The sequence below is a fragment of the Mizuhopecten yessoensis genome, unplaced genomic scaffold (assembly GCF_002113885.1).
Source record: "Mizuhopecten yessoensis strain PY_sf001 unplaced genomic scaffold, ASM211388v2 scaffold9739, whole genome shotgun sequence".
In the NCBI taxonomy this organism is placed as follows: domain Eukaryota; kingdom Metazoa; phylum Mollusca; class Bivalvia; order Pectinida; family Pectinidae; genus Mizuhopecten; species Mizuhopecten yessoensis.
The window spans coordinates 266,044-286,439 of NW_018408198.1; the positions used below are offsets into that span (position 1 = coordinate 266,044).

General features: G+C 38.3%; 2 protein-coding genes across 3 annotated transcripts in view; one reads left to right on the forward strand and one right to left on the reverse strand.

Moving 5' to 3' along the window:
• Positions 1-18,804, forward strand: part of LOC110458755 (50S ribosomal protein L9-like) — a 58,256-nt gene extending 39,452 nt beyond the window's left edge. The window contains exons 6-8 of one of the 2 annotated variants that reach the window (XM_021510647.1): positions 16,879-16,980; positions 17,766-17,846; positions 18,624-18,804. In XM_021510647.1, coding sequence (XP_021366322.1) covers positions 16,879-16,980; positions 17,766-17,846; positions 18,624-18,785 — 345 coding nt within the window. In that variant the 3' untranslated portion in view covers positions 18,786-18,804. The remainder of the gene's footprint in view (positions 1-16,878; positions 16,981-17,765; positions 17,847-18,623) is intronic. The other variant, XM_021510646.1, reaches the window with a different exon arrangement.
• Positions 4,353-11,137, reverse strand: LOC110458753 (tripartite motif-containing protein 2-like). The gene is made up of 2 exons (XM_021510641.1): positions 11,036-11,137; positions 4,353-6,991 (listed from the first exon to the last, which is right to left on the reverse strand). The coding sequence occupies exon 2, from the start codon at positions 6,960-6,962 to the stop codon at positions 4,986-4,988; it is 1,977 nt and encodes a 658-aa protein (XP_021366316.1). The 5' UTR covers positions 6,963-6,991; positions 11,036-11,137; the 3' UTR covers positions 4,353-4,985.
• Positions 18,805-20,396: the final 1,592 nt, after the last annotated feature.

Here is a 20,396-nt window from a genome sequence, read left to right on the forward strand (position 1 = left end):
CTAGTAGGGCACAAGCTTACCTGGATATAATTACAGTTCTAGTAGGGCACAAGCTTACCTGGATATAATTACAGTTCTAGTAGGGCACAAGCTTACCTGGATATAATTACAGTTCTAGTAGGGCACAAGCTTACCTGGATATAATTACAGTTCTAGTAGGGCACAAGCTTACCTGGATATAATTACAGTTCTAGTAGGGCACAAGCTTACCTGGATATAATTACAGTTCTAGTAGGGCACAAGCTTACCTGGATATAATTACAGTTCTAGTAGGGCACAAGCTTACCTGGATATAATTACAGTTCTAGTAGGGCACAAGCTTACCTGGATATAATTACAGTTCTAGTAGGGCACAAGCTTACCTGGATATAATTACAGTTCTAGTAGGGCACAAGCTTACCTGGATATAATTACAGTTCTAGTAGGGCACAAGCTTACCTGGATATAATTACAGTTCTAGTAGGGCACAAGCTTACCTGGATATAATTACAGTTCTAGTAGGGCACAAGCTTACCTGGATATAATTACAGTTCTAGTAGGGCACAAGCTTACCTGGATATAATTACAGTTCTAGTAGGGCACAAGCTTACCTGGATATAATTACAGTTCTAGTAGGGCACAAGCTTACCTGGATATAATTACAGTTCTAGTAGGGCACAAGCTTACCTGGATATAATTACAGTTCTAGTAGGGCACAAGCTTACCTGGATATAATTACAGTTCTAGTAGGGCACAAGCTTACCTGGATATAATTACAGTTCTAGTAGGGCACAAGCTTACCTGGATATAATTACAGTTCTAGTAGGGCACAAGCTTACCTGGATATAATTACAGTTCTAGTAGGGCACAAGCTTACCTGGATATAATTACAGTTCTAGTAGGGCACAAGCTTACCTGGATATAATTACAGTTCTAGTAGGGCACAAGCTTACCTGGATATAATTACAGTTCTAGTAGGGCACAAGCTTACCTGGATATAATTACAGTTCTAGTAGGGCACAAGCTTACCTGGATATAATTACAGTTCTAGTAGGGCACAAGCTTACCTGGATATAATTACAGTTCTAGTAGGGCACAAGCTTACCTGGATATAATTACAGTTCTAGTAGGGCACAAGCTTACCTGGATATAATTACAGTTCTAGTAGGGCACAAGCTTACCTGGATATAATTACAGTTCTAGTAGGGCACAAGCTTACCTGGATATAATTACAGTTCTAGTAGGGCACAAGCTTACCTGGATATAATTACAGTTCTAGTAGGGCACAAGCTTACCTGGATATAATTACAGTTCTAGTAGGGCACAAGCTTACCTGGATATAATTACAGTTCTAGTAGGGCACAAGCTTACCTGGATATAATTACAGTTCTAGTAGGGCACAAGCTTACCTGGATATAATTACAGTTCTAGTAGGGCACAAGCTTACCTGGATATAATTACAGTTCTAGTAGGGCACAAGCTTACCTGGATATAATTACAGTTCTAGTAGGGCACAAGCTTACCTGGATATAATTACAGTTCTAGTAGGGCACAAGCTTACCTGGATATAATTACAGTTCTAGTAGGGCACAAGCTTACCTGGATATAATTACAGTTCTAGTAGGGCACAAGCTTACCTGGATATAATTACAGTTCTAGTAGGGCACAAGCTTACCTGGATATAATTACAGTTCTAGTAGGGCACAAGCTTACCTGGATATAATTACAGTTCTAGTAGGGCACAAGCTTACCTGGATATAATTACAGTTCTAGTAGGGCACAAGCTTACCTGGATATAATTACAGTTCTAGTAGGGCACAAGCTTACCTGGATATAATTACAGTTCTAGTAGGGCACAAGCTTACCTGGATATAATTACAGTTCTAGTAGGGCACAAGCTTACCTGGATATAATTACAGTTCTAGTAGGGCACAAGCTTACCTGGATATAATTACAGTTCTAGTAGGGCACAAGCTTACCTGGATATAATTACAGTTCTAGTAGGGCACAAGCTTACCTGGATATAATTACAGTTCTAGTAGGGCACAAGCTTACCTGGATATAATTACAGTTCTAGTAGGGCACAAGCTTACCTGGATATAATTACAGTTCTAGTAGGGCACAAGCTTACCTGGATATAATTACAGTTCTAGTAGGGCACAAGCTTACCTGGATATAATTACAGTTCTAGTAGGGCACAAGCTTACCTGGATATAATTACAGTTCTAGTAGGGCACAAGCTTACCTGGATATAATTACAGTTCTAGTAGGGCACAAGCTTACCTGGATATAATTACAGTTCTAGTAGGGCACAAGCTTACCTGGATATAATTACAGTTCTAGTAGGGCACAAGCTTACCTGGATATAATTACAGTTCTAGTAGGGCACAAGCTTACCTGGATATAATTACAGTTCTAGTAGGGCACAAGCTTACCTGGATATAATTACAGTTCTAGTAGGGCACAAGCTTACCTGGATATAATTACAGTTCTAGTAGGGCACAAGCTTACCTGGATATAATTACAGTTCTAGTAGGGCACAAGCTTACCTGGATATAATTACAGTTCTAGTAGGGCACAAGCTTACCTGGATATAATTACAGTTCTAGTAGGGCACAAGCTTACCTGGATATAATTACAGTTCTAGTAGGGCACAAGCTTACCTGGATATAATTACAGTTCTAGTAGGGCACAAGCTTACCTGGATATAATTACAGTTCTAGTAGGGCACAAGCTTACCTGGATATAATTACAGTTCTAGTAGGGCACAAGCTTACCTGGATATAATTACAGTTCTAGTAGGGCACAAGCTTACCTGGATATGATTCCAATTCCGTACGTTTCACTTCGTGCCTGGACAACACTACACATTGTGCCTGGACAACACTACACGCCAGGTTTGTCAATCGAAACTGCATTAATCTAACACTTGCGTCTATTTAACCGAATGTAAAAATAATGAAGACGTCACGAATTGGCAAAACAGTTGTAGTTCTGTTCAGATAGCTAGTTTCTTTGCCTCCTAAGACTCGCCTACACATGCACGCATACGTTACAAATATAGTGACTTGTCCTTAAATGGTATCTTAATATTTTCTCTCTACTTTCTTACAACCTTTTGTCCAGTGCCTCCGCTAACAATACCTTACTTTTGGCTTTAGTGTTGATTGTTCGCCAAAGTGAGGACGGCAATGCGTTCTGTCTCTAGAACATACCCAAGTCCTTAGGAAGGTAGTTTTTATTTCCAGCTTAGCGTGTAGAGTAATGACAACAAATGGTTAACCTGTTGCCGATATAATATGACTGGATGGAATACTATGCTTGGTGTCATCGGCATGGTGTTTCAAAGAGGTAGCACTCTAATGTCGGCACCCAACATACCGCCTCCCGCACACTCATCTTACACACATGGCAGCATGTCTTTAAACGACCTTAGGTGTTAATAGGACGTTAAACAAAAACTACAGAATACATAATTCTACTTAATTGAGATGTTGATTAAACTTATGAAAATCAATACCAAGGTCTGGACATGTAGTGACTGGAGATCAAATAAAACACACATGTGAATGTATTTGCCTCCTTGTGATAGCACGGATCTGATGCCTGCTTTAGAACGCTACCTCACTAAAATGCCATGCCAAAGGCACCAAGCACAGCATTCTGCCCAAGAGTAACATGCTCTGCACCCCTGGAATATGCCGTGACAAAATTGACTCAATTATGGACTCAGTAATTAGCTGAACGTGTTATACTAAAAACAGTCATGGACTCAATGTTTAGGTGAAAGAGCATTACATGACAAACTCAGACTCAATAAGCTGAAAATGCAATACACGACAAACTTGCGGACTTAATAGTGGACAAACTTGCAGCCTCGACAAATTCACGACAAAATCGCTTACTCAATAATTAAATGAATGTGAATTACAAAATCGCGGTCTCAATAATTAAATGAATGTGAATTACAAAATCGCGGTCTCAATAATTAAATGAATGTGAATTACAAAATCGCGGTCTCAATAATTAAATGAATGTGAATTACAAAATCGCGGTCTCAATAATTAAATGAATGTGAATTACAAAATCGCGGTCTCAATAATTAAATGAATGTGAATTACAAAATCGCGGTCTCAATAATTAAATGAATGTGAATTACAAAATCGCGGTCTCAATAATTAAATGAATGTGAATTACAAAATCGCGGTCTCAATAATTAAATGAATGTGAATTACAAAATCGCGGTCTCAATAATTAAATGAATGTGAATTACAAAATCGCGGTCTCAATAAATAAGCTTGAAGAACAACAGAAGACATATCCAGATCAAAATAGTTGACCTACTAAAATAATGAAATAACAAAATGTCACGTAAAGAAGGAGTGATTTATTGAGAAAAGAAAAGTCCTTTGAATGTGCTCCTGGATATATTCTGAGTTTCTTGAGGAACATACGTATATGCAAAAATATTCATGTGCCATTAGAACTGGAAAAATTATCGACAAAACAGTATCCTGTCCATTTCACAAGATCAGAATTAACAACGGACACTTTATATTCATATTGTTTTTCTACCTGGCAGGTAGATAACTATTTTACAATTTTCAGTAAAACTCCATTCCTACACAATTATGGTATTCGGGCAGGAACACAGAAATTAGAACAATTTCAACAAAGTGATATTTTTCATTAAGTTGATTAAAACTGACACACCATAAGTCATGTTTTCATCAATTGGAAACAAAACATTAAAATAATAATAAATCACATATCATAATGGCACTCTTTCATGTGTAATCATTGTTTGTAGCAGTTAGTAAGTTCTTTACCGTCTTATTTTAATTCCTATGTGATAAAAATCAACGGAATGTCCGGTATAAACAAATGTATGTATAGTTCAGAAAATGTATTGTACATAACAATAGTGACTGCAATGTTTGTTTTACTATTCTGGTACATAGACATATCACGTGATCAACCAATCAATGTATTCATCTGCACTATATTTAGTAGAGTTGAAAGATACGGATATAATTGATTTGATCTGTAGAATCAAAAGTAACTACAAACGTGTCACCACGAACAGCTATTGCCCGTGGATATTTCATTCCATCTGATGACGTCAGCAGTTCCCTGACGTGTGTCCCGTCCTCAGACATCTGTACGACGTTGTGTGATTCTTTTCCACACACGTAGATGTTACCCTCCCTGTCCACGTCTATTCCCCTAGCACCACTCACGACATCGACCTTCATCACATCCATGTGACGTTTGTCAGCCGACAGTCTGGACACCGCGACCTTCCCCTTGTTGTTGTTACCGACACTGACGATTGTGTCTCCCTTTACTGGATCTTGTGTGAGGCTATAACAGATGATGTTATACTTATGTAACAACTCAGTCGCTCCGTCCTGTGTCACACTGTATACCTCTCCTACATATGTACTCACGACAAACCTCCCGTCTGTATGTGTTATACCATAACAGTGTTTAACATTAGTCATGTTGATCTCAGACGACAGGGAGAGTTTTAAATCCTTGATTTTCACGACCCGAACACCACTGGGACTGTCGACAGCGACCGCCACGGTATTGTTGTTCACCAGACACAGATCCCAGAGATCTCCCCGGATAGTCAACTCGTCCAGGTACTGTCCTTTGTCTGTAAACAACTTCAGCTTCCTGTTGTTGCTATCACTAACTACTATCTGTTCATTTGGAAGATACACAACCCCACGTATCAAACAATTAGATTTATCAGACGGAGTCTTTACGTTAAACTTCCCTATTTCTTTTACACGACGCTCAGACAAAGGAACGGACAGGTAATCAAGATCACCAGGAAGACATCGGCGTTGTCTCTCGATTACGACCTTCCCCATCGCCTCATCACCGAGGGTTACCAGTCTGGGAACAATATGATGCCTAATGCTGACGGACATAAAGGACGTGCTCATCTCCGTGACCAGGGCCTTACACGACTCCACTTCTGCTTGTCCTCTCTGATACAAAACTATCGCCTCAATAGTGTTGTTTTCCTCTGTGGCGGTAACGGACGACTTCATGGTATTAACCATACTGTTCATCAGACGTTCACACTGTCGTGACGAGGCCTCCATATTCCCCTTCTCCTCTTTAAACAATGCAATTAACTTGTCAGTAACGTCCCTCTGAACTTTGTTCAGCTGTTCTTCGACACTTTGGCGCAGATCTTTGATGCTTTGCAGTGCGATTTCCTGATTTTGAACCATGGTTTGGATCTGCTCGTCAAAATCCTTAACCAATGACGTCATAGCCTGTGCTCCTTTCTTCAGTGCCATCTCCATCTCTTCTAGTTGTGAACCGGCTTTTATCTTCTGTAAATATTCCATTGCCGTCGTCACCTCATCACAACGTCTGTGGTCTTTGATCATACATATGTTGCATCCAAGACGTTTGTGGTCTTCACAGTACCAAATCAATATCTCGTCGTGTTGGTCGCATTTAGGGACTGACTGTTTCTGTTTTGTTTTCCTGCTATCGTACCTAGTAATATCTAAGATATCACAATCATTATGTAAGACATCATGATGTTGTACTTTACAAATCTCACAAAAATTTACGTTCATCGACTTGCACCAGAATTTCGCTAGATTTGTCAGGTCACCTTTTGTCTGGCATGGCTTGCAGTACAGTGGTTCAGACGAACGTTCCCTGAGCTGGATAAGATCCTGGATCACAACATTAGTCGGGAACTGTTCTGCCCATTTGTCCTTAGCTTCTGTTTGATTGGCGGGCTGGGCCATTCTCCTACAGACAGGACAAGGGAACGATGTTGCCGACACCGTTTTTCCAGACAGCTCCTTGGTGATGTAGGTGCCGAGGCATTCCTGACAGAAGCAGTGGAGGCAGGGTAAGGACTTGGGTTGTCGAAGTCGCTCCAGACATATTGGACACTCCAGTAAGTGTACGTCCAGTTCTGGAGAGGGGCCGCCTTCAGCCATAGTAACAGCTAGGGCAGATTAACACTGGCCTGAAAAGAAAAGATGTACGATAATAATTTGATGGATTTCACACAAATATTCTATAAAACAGTTCGCACATTTAATAGCTGGTTCATTGTTCTGTACCCTATAGGTTTCACCTTTGATTAAAATATTGAATTATAGACCTACACACATTTTAGTTATAGTTCTATTTGTATGTAAGGTTGGAGGGCCTGTATCGATCATTTGGATAAAAGTGCTTGATTTGAGGTGAAGATTTAGCACTCCATGGTAGGTACTGTATGTACATATGAAATTTCAGAAAGATCCATCTAGTTTTTCTGGAAATAAAGTGAGAACATACTTCAAATGTCAAAATCCAAGATGGCCATCTTGATTTAATGAATGCACCTTTATAGCAACAGGCACAACTAGACAACTTGATTGAGACCAAATTGGGATACACTCATGTAATCACTATGGCAGAAGATGGATTTCGTAGGTCTTATGTCTATTCCCCTATTGGGCCCCGTTCCTCTGCCCTGGGTGCCACACCCACCATTTATACAAAATTGAGTGCCCTTGGCCCAAGGATGGTTCAGAGTAAATAAGGATAAAATCCCTTTATCCCTATTCTAGAAGAAGGATTTTGAAAGCTTGACCTCTATTTCCCCTATTGGACCCCACTTCTCTGCCCCCAGGTGGGTGGCTGGGTGGGTTACCAACCGTTTTTACAAATTGAGACCCCTTGGCCTAAGGATGCTCCAGACTTAATTAAAATAAATCCTTGTACCCATACGCTACAAGAATGATTTTAAAAGTTTTATCTCTTTTCCCCCTATTGCCCTTCTCTCCTCTGCTCCAAGGGGGGGGGGGGGGCAAACCCACTGTTTATACAATATTGAGTCCCCTCGGACCAATGATGCTCCATACCAGATTTAGGTAAAATTTACTTAGCCTTTCAGGACTAGTAGCGCTTAAAGGAAAAGTTGACGGACGGACGCTGCGCCCTTTGGGCAGGTAAGCTTTTAAGTCTCCCATTTCCATCAAATAGTGAGTTTTTAAAATGAATTATTCTCTGTTTCCGAAGGCCATTAACACTGTCGTAGTTCGAACACGTTTTCAAGAAATGACATTACAGTTTTGTGTATTGTGAAATACAATGCATTGATTTCAGCTAAAAACTTTTGCAGTGCACACTTGTTTATTATAATTAGAGACGAAAATAGCCTATGCATGATACATGTTTTAACTTTGAACTTTGAACCCTGTCTATGACCTACTCTGAAAAGAGGACCTTCGTAACTAGTGTGTTGTATCAGGGTTGTTGATAAAGATTAAATGGATAGAGAGAGGGGGTCACCACGGGAAGGGGGATTGTGGTGTTATTCTTAGATTTTATTTTGAAATGATGTGCTCTGTTGTGAAGCTGTAAATGTAATTGATATCTTTTTTTCTTTTGTTTTTCAATGTCATTATATGTTTTTGATCAATTGTAATACCAGAATATAAGTACAGCAATATAAATACTTTTTGACTGAATAGGACACTTTCTGTGGGGAAAGGAGACACTATTTTGTCTGGGAGGACAAGACACTATTTTATGTGCGGGAAGTCGGGAAAGGTACACTTTATTCGTGGAAGGGTGTATACTATTTTGTGGGAGGACCGGACAATATTGTTTGTAGGAACAGTCACTTTGTTATGTGAGGACAAGTTACGTTTTTTGTTTGGGGACTAGACTTTCTTAAAAGGATCTTGTACATTTGTTTTCAAAGCAGAGCATGGTTAGGTTTTGTTCCTGTGATGTCGTGGTACTGTTTCACCACCCGGCATTGTGGTATATTTCACTACCTGACATCGTGGTACTATTTCACCACCCGACATTGTGGTACTATTTCACCACCCGACTTAGAAAGAAACAGATTTGTCAATTAATATGTTCATGTTGTTGTTTGTACGTTTCGTTACACATTCATTATGTGATAAACAAGAGGCCTAATGGGCCTGCATCGCTCACCTGGTATTAATTTCACACTTGTAATCTTAAAAGTGGACTAAAATACAGCAACAGGCAGAATATCAGTGTTTGATTCATAAGAACCTATTAAAAGATTTAAACATATGGCGCCTGTGACCTTGAATGTCGAACAAGGACATTAGGTTGAAAGTGGGTCAAGGTCATTCATTTGAACAAACTTGGTAGCCCTTTACCCCAGCATGCTACAGGCCCAATATCAGTACCCTGGGCCTTTTGGTTATTGAGAAGAAGTCGTTTGAAGATTTTAAGACATATGACCCCAGTGACCTTGAAAGTTTGTCAAGATCATTCATTTGAACAAACTTGGAAGCCCTTCATCCAAGCATGCTACAGGCCCAATATCAGTACCCTGGGCCTGTTGGTTATTAAGAAGAAGTCGTTTGAAGATTTAAAGACATTTGAGCCCTGTGACCTTGAAAATGGGTCAAGGTAATTCAGTTGAGCAAACTTGGTAGCCCTTCACCCCAGCATGCTACAGGCCCAATATCAGTACCCTGAGTCTTTTGGTTATTCAGAAGAAGTTGTTTGAAGATTTTAAGACGTTTGACCCCTGTGACCTTGAAAGTGGGTCAAAATCAATTATTTGAACAAACTTGGTAGCCCTTCATCCCAGCATGCTACATGCCAAATATCATCAACCTGGGCCTCTTGGTTATTGAGAAGAAGTTGTTTAAAGATTTTAACATATTTGACCCCCGTGACCTTGAAAATTGATGAAGGTCATTTATTTGAACAAACTTGGTAGCCCTTCATCCATGCATGCTTCTGGCCAAATATCATCACCCTAGGCCTTTTGGTTACTGAGAAGAAGTTGTTTAAAGTAAAAAGTTGACGCCGGACGCACGCCGGACGCCGCACCATGCCACAAGCTCACTTGGCCAAAAATAATTCCACTCGTATGTTCAGTATGTGTGTTCCCCCTCTAACCCCTCCCCCCTTTAAATAATCTCTGTCCAACTTCTCCTATGGTCTATCATTACAACGACAAAGTTTTTTGGGATTTCCTGTCAATCGTCTCTGACAATCTAACGTGTCGATGAATTTAAGACACATTTACATGTATAGGCACACACTTCCATGTGTGTGATTTAAATGACAATGACACATTTCAATCAGCATAACGCTAACCCATTGATTTAAATTTGATTTTTAGTGATGAAGTCCGTTAAGAGTAGCACAGATCAAGAGAAGGCAATTATCTGTACTGATCGCCTGAAATAATGGTCTGGTTGTATTATCTAATATATATATATTTTTCTGCCCGTTCCTGTAAATCGTCTGACCGATTGTACCCGGGGATAATTGGATGGGGCGGATCACGATTGACAATCACAGCATGTTGTACAGGTTGGGCACAATGGCGCATATGGGTAATAATCCCGCATTTGGGTAACATCTTTGTATGCTATGGTTGAATGCACTTCAAATCAACTTTCACTATCCTATATAAAAAAATCAAAATTTTGTACTTCACTTACGTTATTGAAAATCGCCATATCTATTGGTTATAACAAACAACTTTTGGTTGAACAGTTTTTGGTTTTGAAAGTATTTCACGACCTTTGAAGCCTTAGAAAAGTCGGGACATCTAAAATCACGAAAATGTCAAAACACGAAAAAAACGTTCAACCAAAAGTTGTTTATAATACCCATATAAGTAGCGATTTTTAATAAAGATAGTGAAGCACAAAATTTTGATTATTTATATAGGATAGTGAAAGTAGATTCGAAGTGCATTCAACCATAACATACAAAGATGTTACCCAAATGCGGGATTATTACCCATATGCGCCGTTGTGCCGAACCTGTTGTATACGTACTTCACGATATTAAGCTACCAACACTATCAACACACAGATATAGTCGCGTTTAAACATGTTATTCATTACAGAAGTTATACCAACTTTCGGTTTGTGTATATATCTAGTACAGCAAAGTTTTGTCGACAGTGTAGTGCATGTGAAATAGTAATATACAGATATAACTAAACAGTGTTTGTGTAATTTACAGATGTGTACGTAACAAAGCCACCTTAGTTCCTTACACTCACCTTGTGAACTAACAATATCGACACGGAAAAGACAGTCTGGACTTCTATCGGCAGGACACTTGTTTACACCTTGGACCGATCTCCAAAGCAGGAAGTGTATATAGCGGTACTACTAATTACAGCCCGGTACAGCCCGGTAGAGCCCGGCACGGCCCGGGACACCCCGGTAGTGATATATTGACCGCCCGGGCGTTTGTCTCCACTTATACACCATTATGATTGTATTTTTTGCATTGTTTGTAACAGTATGAATGTAGTGATCAAGAAATAGTGAAAAAATCATTAAATTTGACCGAGTTATGGTTATTTGAAATTAGTAACATCGCAACAACCCGCTGGAGTAGAGCCAGACGTTCGTTATTTGTAATACAAACACCGCCCGGGCTTTTACCTTTGTAGTAAACTGTACTGAAGTAACTTATTCTCATATCTTTAGAAACGATAAAAATACAAAACTGAGAGAAATATCAAAATATGTTCACAATTAGCCAAGTTATTGTAATTTGAAGTTAACCAACACTGCAGGACTTGTTATTTACAATATTAGGACTGCCCGGGCGTTATCCTGTAAAGTTAATTTAATCTAAGTACTTTACTCGGGTTATTTAATGAATGAGAAACAAAACATAAAAGACAGTGTGAACATATCTTCATCATAAAAAGATGTATGCTGATCTAACTTTAGATACTTCGTTACATTACGCTGAAGGTTATATCACACGTGTTATTTGCAGCATCGGGACCGCCCGGGCTTTCTTCTTTATCGCTTGGTCAATTAAAACTATTTATTTGTTAAGATGTGAGTGTAAACAACACAATGCTGCAAATGATGTTAGAATATATTAATTATTGGCGGAGTTATGGTGTTTTGGAATTGTACATATTCCTGAACCATACGCTATATACATTAGCTGAAATCACGCGTGTTATTTGTAATATCGGGGTCGCCGGGGCTTTCATTTTTATTGTTAGCCAAACTAAAACTGTAAGTTCGTTTAGTTGAAGATGTATATATAACACGAGTGACAAAATAGGAGAATGTGTTAATTATTGGCATAGTTATGTTATTTTGAATTTAGTTACTTATCAACCATACAGTACTGCTGAAAATCACGCGTGTTATTTGTAACAACGGGGTCGCCCGGGCCTTCACCAGTATCATTAGCTAAACTAAAACTATTCAGTTGTTAAAGTATGTATGACATTAACTCAATTCTGAAACATTGTGAGAATATGTTAAATATTGGTATAGTTATGTTGTTTTTAAATTAGGTACTTATCAACCATACAGTACTGCTAAAATCATTGTCTAACACCGGATTTGCCCGGGCCTTCACCAGTATCATTAGCTCAACTAAAACTCTTCAGCTGTTTATTGACCAAATTCTGAACAATTGTGAGAACATGTTTATTGGCAGAGTATGATGTTTTAAAATTAGCTACTTCTCAACTATACGCTATCATATCAAGCTGAAATCGTGCGTGTAATTTAATATCGGTACCACCCGGGCTTAAAATTATTTTTTTTTCAACATGATTTCATCACTTCTTCAATTAAGTAATCTTAACAAAATCAACTTCATGTTTGGCTAGGGGATTAGGGGATACTTCCCCAGGTAAAACCCCGACCGGCCGGGGCGGCATAAACAAAGTAACGGCTATACCGTGCCGGGCTCGAGCTAAATAACCAATTATAATACTACCCACTTCAAATAGATGTAATTCAATCAATTTTAGGTATTAATCAATTAGGTGTTAAATAAGTAAGCGTTTCCGTATACTTAAAAATATAAAACAAACTTCAGGTTCTCCCCCTTCGAGCTACGATACTGTTAAATGAAGACAGCGACTGTATGTAACATCATTTTACGATAGTTTTACATTTATTTCGAGTAAATGGGTTAGACAACAAAATCTCAAGTATTAACATTATACATTTGTTCATGGTACCGCAAATGTGTCATATTTTACGAAGAATTGTACCCATTCAGTAAGACCGTATGATCTTACCAACCTTATACACCACGCCCATATACACCACAGCCTATTTCCCCAGGGTCACTGTTGTACAATGTTGCAAATATGTACTGGAGAGAATTATGCAATATAAACAACATTTTTGGACAAGATTTGTCTTGTATTTTACATTGGAAAACAAAATATAAAAGACATAAGATATCTTTCGAAATGTTAAGTTAACGTTGATTTACAATCAGTACGATCAATACAAATTGAATGTCACGGTGCAACCAGACATGTGTGTTTACCTTTAAGCTGTATGTCATGTAAGGGATAACTGTATTCGTATTTATACTGTAATTACAGGTCAAATCGGTGACACATACTTTCACTAATTGTTCTCTAAAGGCACGCTTGTGTTGTTTTTGTTCTTATGTTTTCTGTTTTGCGGGGGAGGGGTTCCAGTAATCCACTACTTTCCTATTGTTGTACACGTTTGTATTCCCAAACTGCAGTGCTTCTGTGTCCCGTGCACTACAAAAAATAATTGCCAACTATCCTTTCTCCGACAGGACGTTTCAGTTTTCATAGGAAATTGGATAAAAAGACCTCTTCGAAATTTATGAATAGGAGACTACTGTTGCCGACAACCACCCTTTTATGAAAACGAAATCTAATGAAAAGAATCAGAAAAGAAGCTGCAAAAAACATCATTTAAGGATTGGCTTACCACTTGATATTGTATATTGAAGGAACAGTATAATATACATTTTGTGCCTCACAGATACTGGTAGAGCTGGGGATTGTATGTAGCGGTAACAGTATTATTTTTGTCCCTCACCGATACTGGTAGAGCTGTGGATTGTATATAGCGGTAACAGTATTAATTTTGTGCCTCACAGATACTGGTAGAGCTGGGGATTGTATGTAGTGGTAGCAGTATTAATTTTGTCTCTCACAGACACTGGTAGAGGTGGAGATTGTATATAGTGGTAACAGTATTAGTTCTGTCCCTCACAGATACTGGTAGAGCTGGAGATTGTATATAGTAGTAACAGCATTAATTTTGTCTCTCACAGATACCGGTAGAGCTGGAGATGTATTATATCTCGATCAATCTCTATTTTACCACAAATTGTTTCCTATGGAGCAAGCGGTATTTGCAACTGAAGCAAACCTGGAGCTCTATGATGACCTGATAAAGGTAACTGACAAAAGTTAAGGCGTCTGATGTGTTAGATATATGAATTATTATATTACAATGTTAATCAAACACCCTGTATGACATCATAATACTGCCTCAGTGTGTCAGGCGAAATTTTGTCATTGTATAGGAGTTTTAAGAGGCAAAAATAGAAAGATGAAATATGAAATGTAAGAAAAAATGACAAATATGTCTGAAATTCGGAGATATGGAAAATAAGTTGTGAGTTATTATATTTAACATTTTTAGTTTTACTGTATTTGCTTTAGATACATTCTATATATTAAATGTATTACACATATATAGAGAATAAAACATGCCTTTTTCCATATCACACCCAGTATCAACCCGAGACTGCAATATCAGCCCGAGGGCTGATATTGGTCGAGGGTTGATACTGAGTGTGATATGGATAAAGGTGTGTTTTATTCTGTTTATTACATACTTACTAATAAATGCTACACTATCTTATGATCTATTTTTCTTTTGAAATATTGAAAAACGAAAAATTTCCAAAAGGGGTGTGATTAGGTGTTTTGCGGGCTGATACAGGTTTTGGGGTGTGATACGGCGGGGGCTGATACAGCTTTTGGGGTGTGATACGGCGAGGGCTGATATGGGTTAGAACAATTGTGTCGTATCGCATATACAAAAAAACGTATTTATTAGTAAGTATGTAATAAATATCAATATTCTTTGTTCAAAGACAGTCTATACGAGGTTTATAATACAGATATTAACTTCAGAAGCTACCGTTTACTTTAGATGTATTGGACAGTTTTAAATCTCGAGACATGGAATTTATTTATTTGTTAGAATGGGTTTAAATGGAAAGTAAACATGACTTTCACAAGATCTGCTGTATTTCACAAGTCAACATGACTTTCACAAGATCTGCTGTATTTTACAGGTCAACATCTCTTTCACAAGATCTGCTGTATTTCACAAGTCAACATGACTTTCACAAGATCTGCTGTATTTCACAAGTCAACATCTCTTTCACAAGATCTGCTGTATTTCACAAGTTAACATCTCTTTCACAAGATCTGCTGTATTTCACAAGTCAACATGACTTTCACAAGATCTGCTGTGTTCCACTGTGAATTAAAATACTGTTGTCGTTTTCTCCAATTGAACTACTGTATGATGTTCTCTTTTCAGAAGCGAGGCCTGAACGCTAAGAAAGCTAAAGAAAAACAGCAGTCGAATTTCGACGGACGTATTATGGTATAGCGTTTGCGTCCGTCCGTCGTTCCGTCCGCCCGTATGGTTAAAGTTTAGGTGCAAGTTTCTTTAGTGGTGTACAGTTCAGTTAGATCATGTGTTATTGTCCTCATGTTTGGCATGAATGTTCATGTGGGGTCTAAGGGACAATATGAATTTAATTTAACAAACAAAAATCATTCGATAGGGTCAGACGGGCGTATAATGCATCCGTTTGCGATGCTCTTGTTTCTCTTGAAACTGTGATCAATTTGTTCGATAGGAAATTAATCTGGAATGTAGGAATACTTAGTATATTTAGCTCAACTGGCACTTTGTTGAGCTGATGGTATGGTGTGTTGTCCATTGTCCGTCAACTTTTTCCTCGAACGACTTCTTTTTAAGGACAGGAAGACCTACAGCCGTGATATTTGGCCAGTAGGTACCTTTGGCAGAGTGCTATAAAGTTTCCTGAAATAAATGACATTGACCTACTTCCAAGGTCACAAGGTTCAAAAATTGTGAAACATTTAAACAACTTCTTCTGACAAACCAAGAGGCCTAGAACAATGCTATTTGGCCAGTATGTACCTGGGACAGAGTGCTATAAAAAAATTCAATAAATGACCTTGACCTACTTTCAAGATCACATTGGTCAAATATGTAAAAACCTTTAAACAACTTTTTTCTGCAATAACCAGGAGGCAGTGTAATTATATTTTTCCAGTAGGTGCCTAGAGCTTTCCTCAAATAAATGACCTTGACCTACTTTTGAGGTCACAAGAATAAAAAGTGTTGAAAAACTTTAAACAACTTCTTCTGAATAACCAGGAGGCTCAGAGTACTGATACCCGGCCAGATGGTACCTAGGACAGACTCATATAAAGTTTCCTGAAATGAATTTCCTTGACCTACTTTCGAGGTCACAGGGGTCAAATATGTAATAAAATTCTTTTAAACAACTTCTGATTTACCAGGAGGCCAAGAGTAATGATACTTGGCCAGTAGGCACCTGGCATGAATTGCTATAAAGTTTCAACTAATAAATGACCTTGACATACTTTTACAGTCACGGGGGTCAAATATGAACATATCTTTTAAAATCTCCTACCGCAATACCAGGAGGCACTGGGTGGTGATATTTGACCAGTAGCATGCTGGGATAGTGTAGTGTAAAATTTTATTTAGTCCGGAACATTCTTAAGCCAAGGAGACTCAATATGGAAATATTTGCAAAAGTACCTTTTATTAAGAATATTTCCAATGATTGATCAAATATCCAGGTGAGCGATACAAGCCCTCTTGGCCTCTTGTTTAATTTTTAGCACAAGTGTCATTAAACCTTACATCAAAACCAACTACAAAGCAATCTTGTTATACTGCCACTATTTTACAATAAAACCAAATTCTCATATTATTCCATGAAGAGGTCAAAATATGAAATTAACATGTCTACAGTTATATGTTTTCCTTGTAGACCGTAAATGATCTGACAGGGATGCGTCTGCCCATCGCCATGAGTAAGGCTACCAACACTGTGCTGACGCCGACACATGTGATGGTTGCTCTCTGGAAGGCGGTAAGCAACTGATCAGAAAATTATACGAATATTTCCTCATGTTACTATAAACCCGGCAATTTGGGCCAAGTCAGATAGTCTCCCATTACCGGTAAAATCTATCACCACCGAGTGTAAGTTTTGCCCTTCACATCGATGACAATATATAGTATGCTGTGAAATAATAATCAATGTCATAATGAATTTACCCTTATTATGGAGGGCTAAATTACCCTTATTATGGAGGGCTAAATTACACTTATAATGGAGGGCTAAATTACCCTTACTATGGAGGGCTAAATTACCCTTATAATGGAGGGCTAAATTACCCTTATTATGGAGGGCTAAATTACCCTTACTATGGAGGGCTAAAAAGGCAGTTTAATATGTGGTGACAGTATATTTTACCATCGACCATAATATACATTGTTTAAAAAATAATTAACATGTAAATGTATAATGGTGGAATATGTAACAAGGATGAGTAAATGTTTGAAAATTAATTAACATGTAAGGGCTTAATTGGTGAATGTGTTTCCAGGGAAGGAAAATGTTGGAAAACTAATTAAACAACGCTACTTTTATCTTAGTTCATTATTTACATTTCATACAAACATTTGTTGATTATACCTATTCTATCACATCAAAATTGAACATACTGTACTGTTGTGACTTCATCAGTGCCAGTAATAAACCATGTAATCTAGATCATTCAATAATTTCAATATCATAGCAGTTCTGTTGTGTGAGCAACATAAATGATTCTCACCTCTCATGTATTGATCTTTTGGTTTGAACTTTGACAGGGGATAGAAGTGACGGAAAGTTCCATCACAATGCCAGAGGAACCAGTCACGGGGGAAGAGGAGTTCACACTTTCGTTGAGGGTACATATCACACCAATATCGTGTTTTTTAGGGCCGACATAATTTAAGCCATGTTTTCCCCAATTCACCAATCACAGGGGAATGGGAGTTTTCCCTATCATTAACACTACATATTACATTTATAGGTGTTTTTGGTGCATTGAGGGCCAAGAGAATTGAAGCTGTATTTTCCCCAATTCACTGTATATTTTGCCACATTTGCGAAAATAAAACTACCCCCCGGGATCAACCCAAACAAAAATCAAAATGTCATGATCAAAACAAAACACATCATTTTTCTCAAATTTGTGCAAATGCTGCTAAAAAGTACAGGCCTTTATAGAGACTGTAGAAATATCAATGACTTATATTGTAGGTTCACAGCCCTTTGTATGTCCCTACAACAAGGGAGTTGAGGCGGCGTTACTTGTTTACTATTTTCCTGTCCATTTGTATGATATCCTGGATAGACTTTGGGTTTAGCGCCATGTATCCAATACTGAAAGTCCAACAGTCATACAAATTAATGTGTGGATGTCGTAGAGGAGTAACTTGACACATTAGCGAGTCATACTTTAGAGAAATGCATTTGGATGTTTTCACTTTCTGATTTCAAGAAATGTCTCGTTGTAATGGAAATGGTGACAAAAACATGTTCATGTTGGTACATTTTTGAGTTTCAGGCGCATATCTCAAAGAGTATTACAGATTATTGTTCAAGTACTCCTGAACTGTCAGATCTTCTTCTTAAGAACTATAAATCTATAGATTGTGACGATGTATTGTTTTGTTCCACAGATCAATGACGAGTATACAGCACCGTTTACTGGAGTCATTTACCGAGTATCCAAAGACAGTGACCATCTCATTCCCAGCGAGTTTGACGGCTTCCTCAAGCGAACGTCAGAAACGAAAAAAGCTGCTGATGTAAAAACTGATGAGAATACAGATAAAAGTTGACAATCACAAGGAACGGGGCAGAAATATCTATTGTGACGAGGGTTATAGTGAAAATTACAGTGATGATAAGATGGAAGATGTTTATGAGTATTTAAGTCATGCTTGTGTATTTAGTGAGATCAATAAAAGGACATTTAAAGGATCGGTGTCATATGTTCTGCTTATTAGAAACCTTGCTTTTTAGCCCACCATCATCTGATGGTGGGCTATTCAAATCACCATGCGTCCCTCCGTCGTTCGTCCTTAAATAATTCTTGTTATCGGTATTTCTCAAGAAGTACCAGAGAGATCTTTCTCAAATTTTATATGTTGGTTCCCCTTGGTCCTTAGCTGTGCAGGGCAACTTTTAAGACTGATCAGATAAAAAAACATGGCTGACAGGCAGCCATCTTGGATTTTGATAGTGAAAGTTTGTTATCGCTATTTCTCAAGAAGTACTAGAGTGATCTTTCTCAAATTTTATATTTAGGTTACCGTTGGTCCTTAGCTGCGCAGGGCAACTTTTGAGACTGATCAGATAAAAAACATGGCCGACAGGCAGCCATCTTGGATTTTGACAGTGAAAGTTTGTTATCGCTATTTCTCAAGAAGTACCAAGGTTATCTTTCTCAAATTTTATATGTAGGTTCCCCTTGGTCCTGAGCTGTGCAGGGCAACTTAACCCTTATCCCGCCAAGTGCAGCATATGTCGTTCAGCAAAACATGCCTTCCACTGCCGATCGCGGCATATGTCGATTCCGGGATTGCCGTTTTAAGTACGGAACTGCGGTGAGAAAATCACTGCTAGCTTTACTTAGAAATGATGACGTATTCGTTTATACCTTAATTTCATTGGCTGACTACGTGATACCCACAGTTTATTTATAAACTAAGCCACCATGACCGCGAGAGCACAGATTCAAGGTTTTGTTGACAGTGCGAAAAAATGGCGGACGACAAACTGACAGAAGACGAATCGAACGACTGTAGATTATCAGCGATATATTTGACAATGACTTTTAGGGATTCGGACCTGAAGATTTACTACGGGACGCAGAAATCGTACAAGATATTGACTTCAATCATATAAAGACGTGGACATTCCTGAAGACGACGACAACACAGCGTACCTCCATAAATGCCCCATTCACGGGACGGCCCGGTTTCAAAGATATTCCAGGTGACGGCGACCCTATTCATTTTTCTTTCTCTTCTTTTTGACGTCAATATAAGGACGACTCTTAGGACAGAATACTAAGTACTTTTGATGATGAAACTTGGAATTGTTTTTCAGGTGATGGTAATAAATAAACTTTATTAGATGTAAATCATCTTTATTACATACAAAATACACACAAAACTCAGCTTTTCTAACCTGTAGTTCGGGAAAGGTAAGCGAGATATCCAAAATTACTTTTGATATGAAAAGAAGAAGTCTTCCTGAACAAAACACTTTATATATATTTTTTGGGATTCTATAAAGATAAAAAGTTATTGTTGGTTTAATCAGATAATTAATTTTGATTAATATAGCTGTTGTTTATTTGGCAGTGGGAGGTATACCACAAATTGTATACACAGCAGTGGTGTGTATATATACACATGAGTGAATGGCGGGATAAGGGTTAAGAG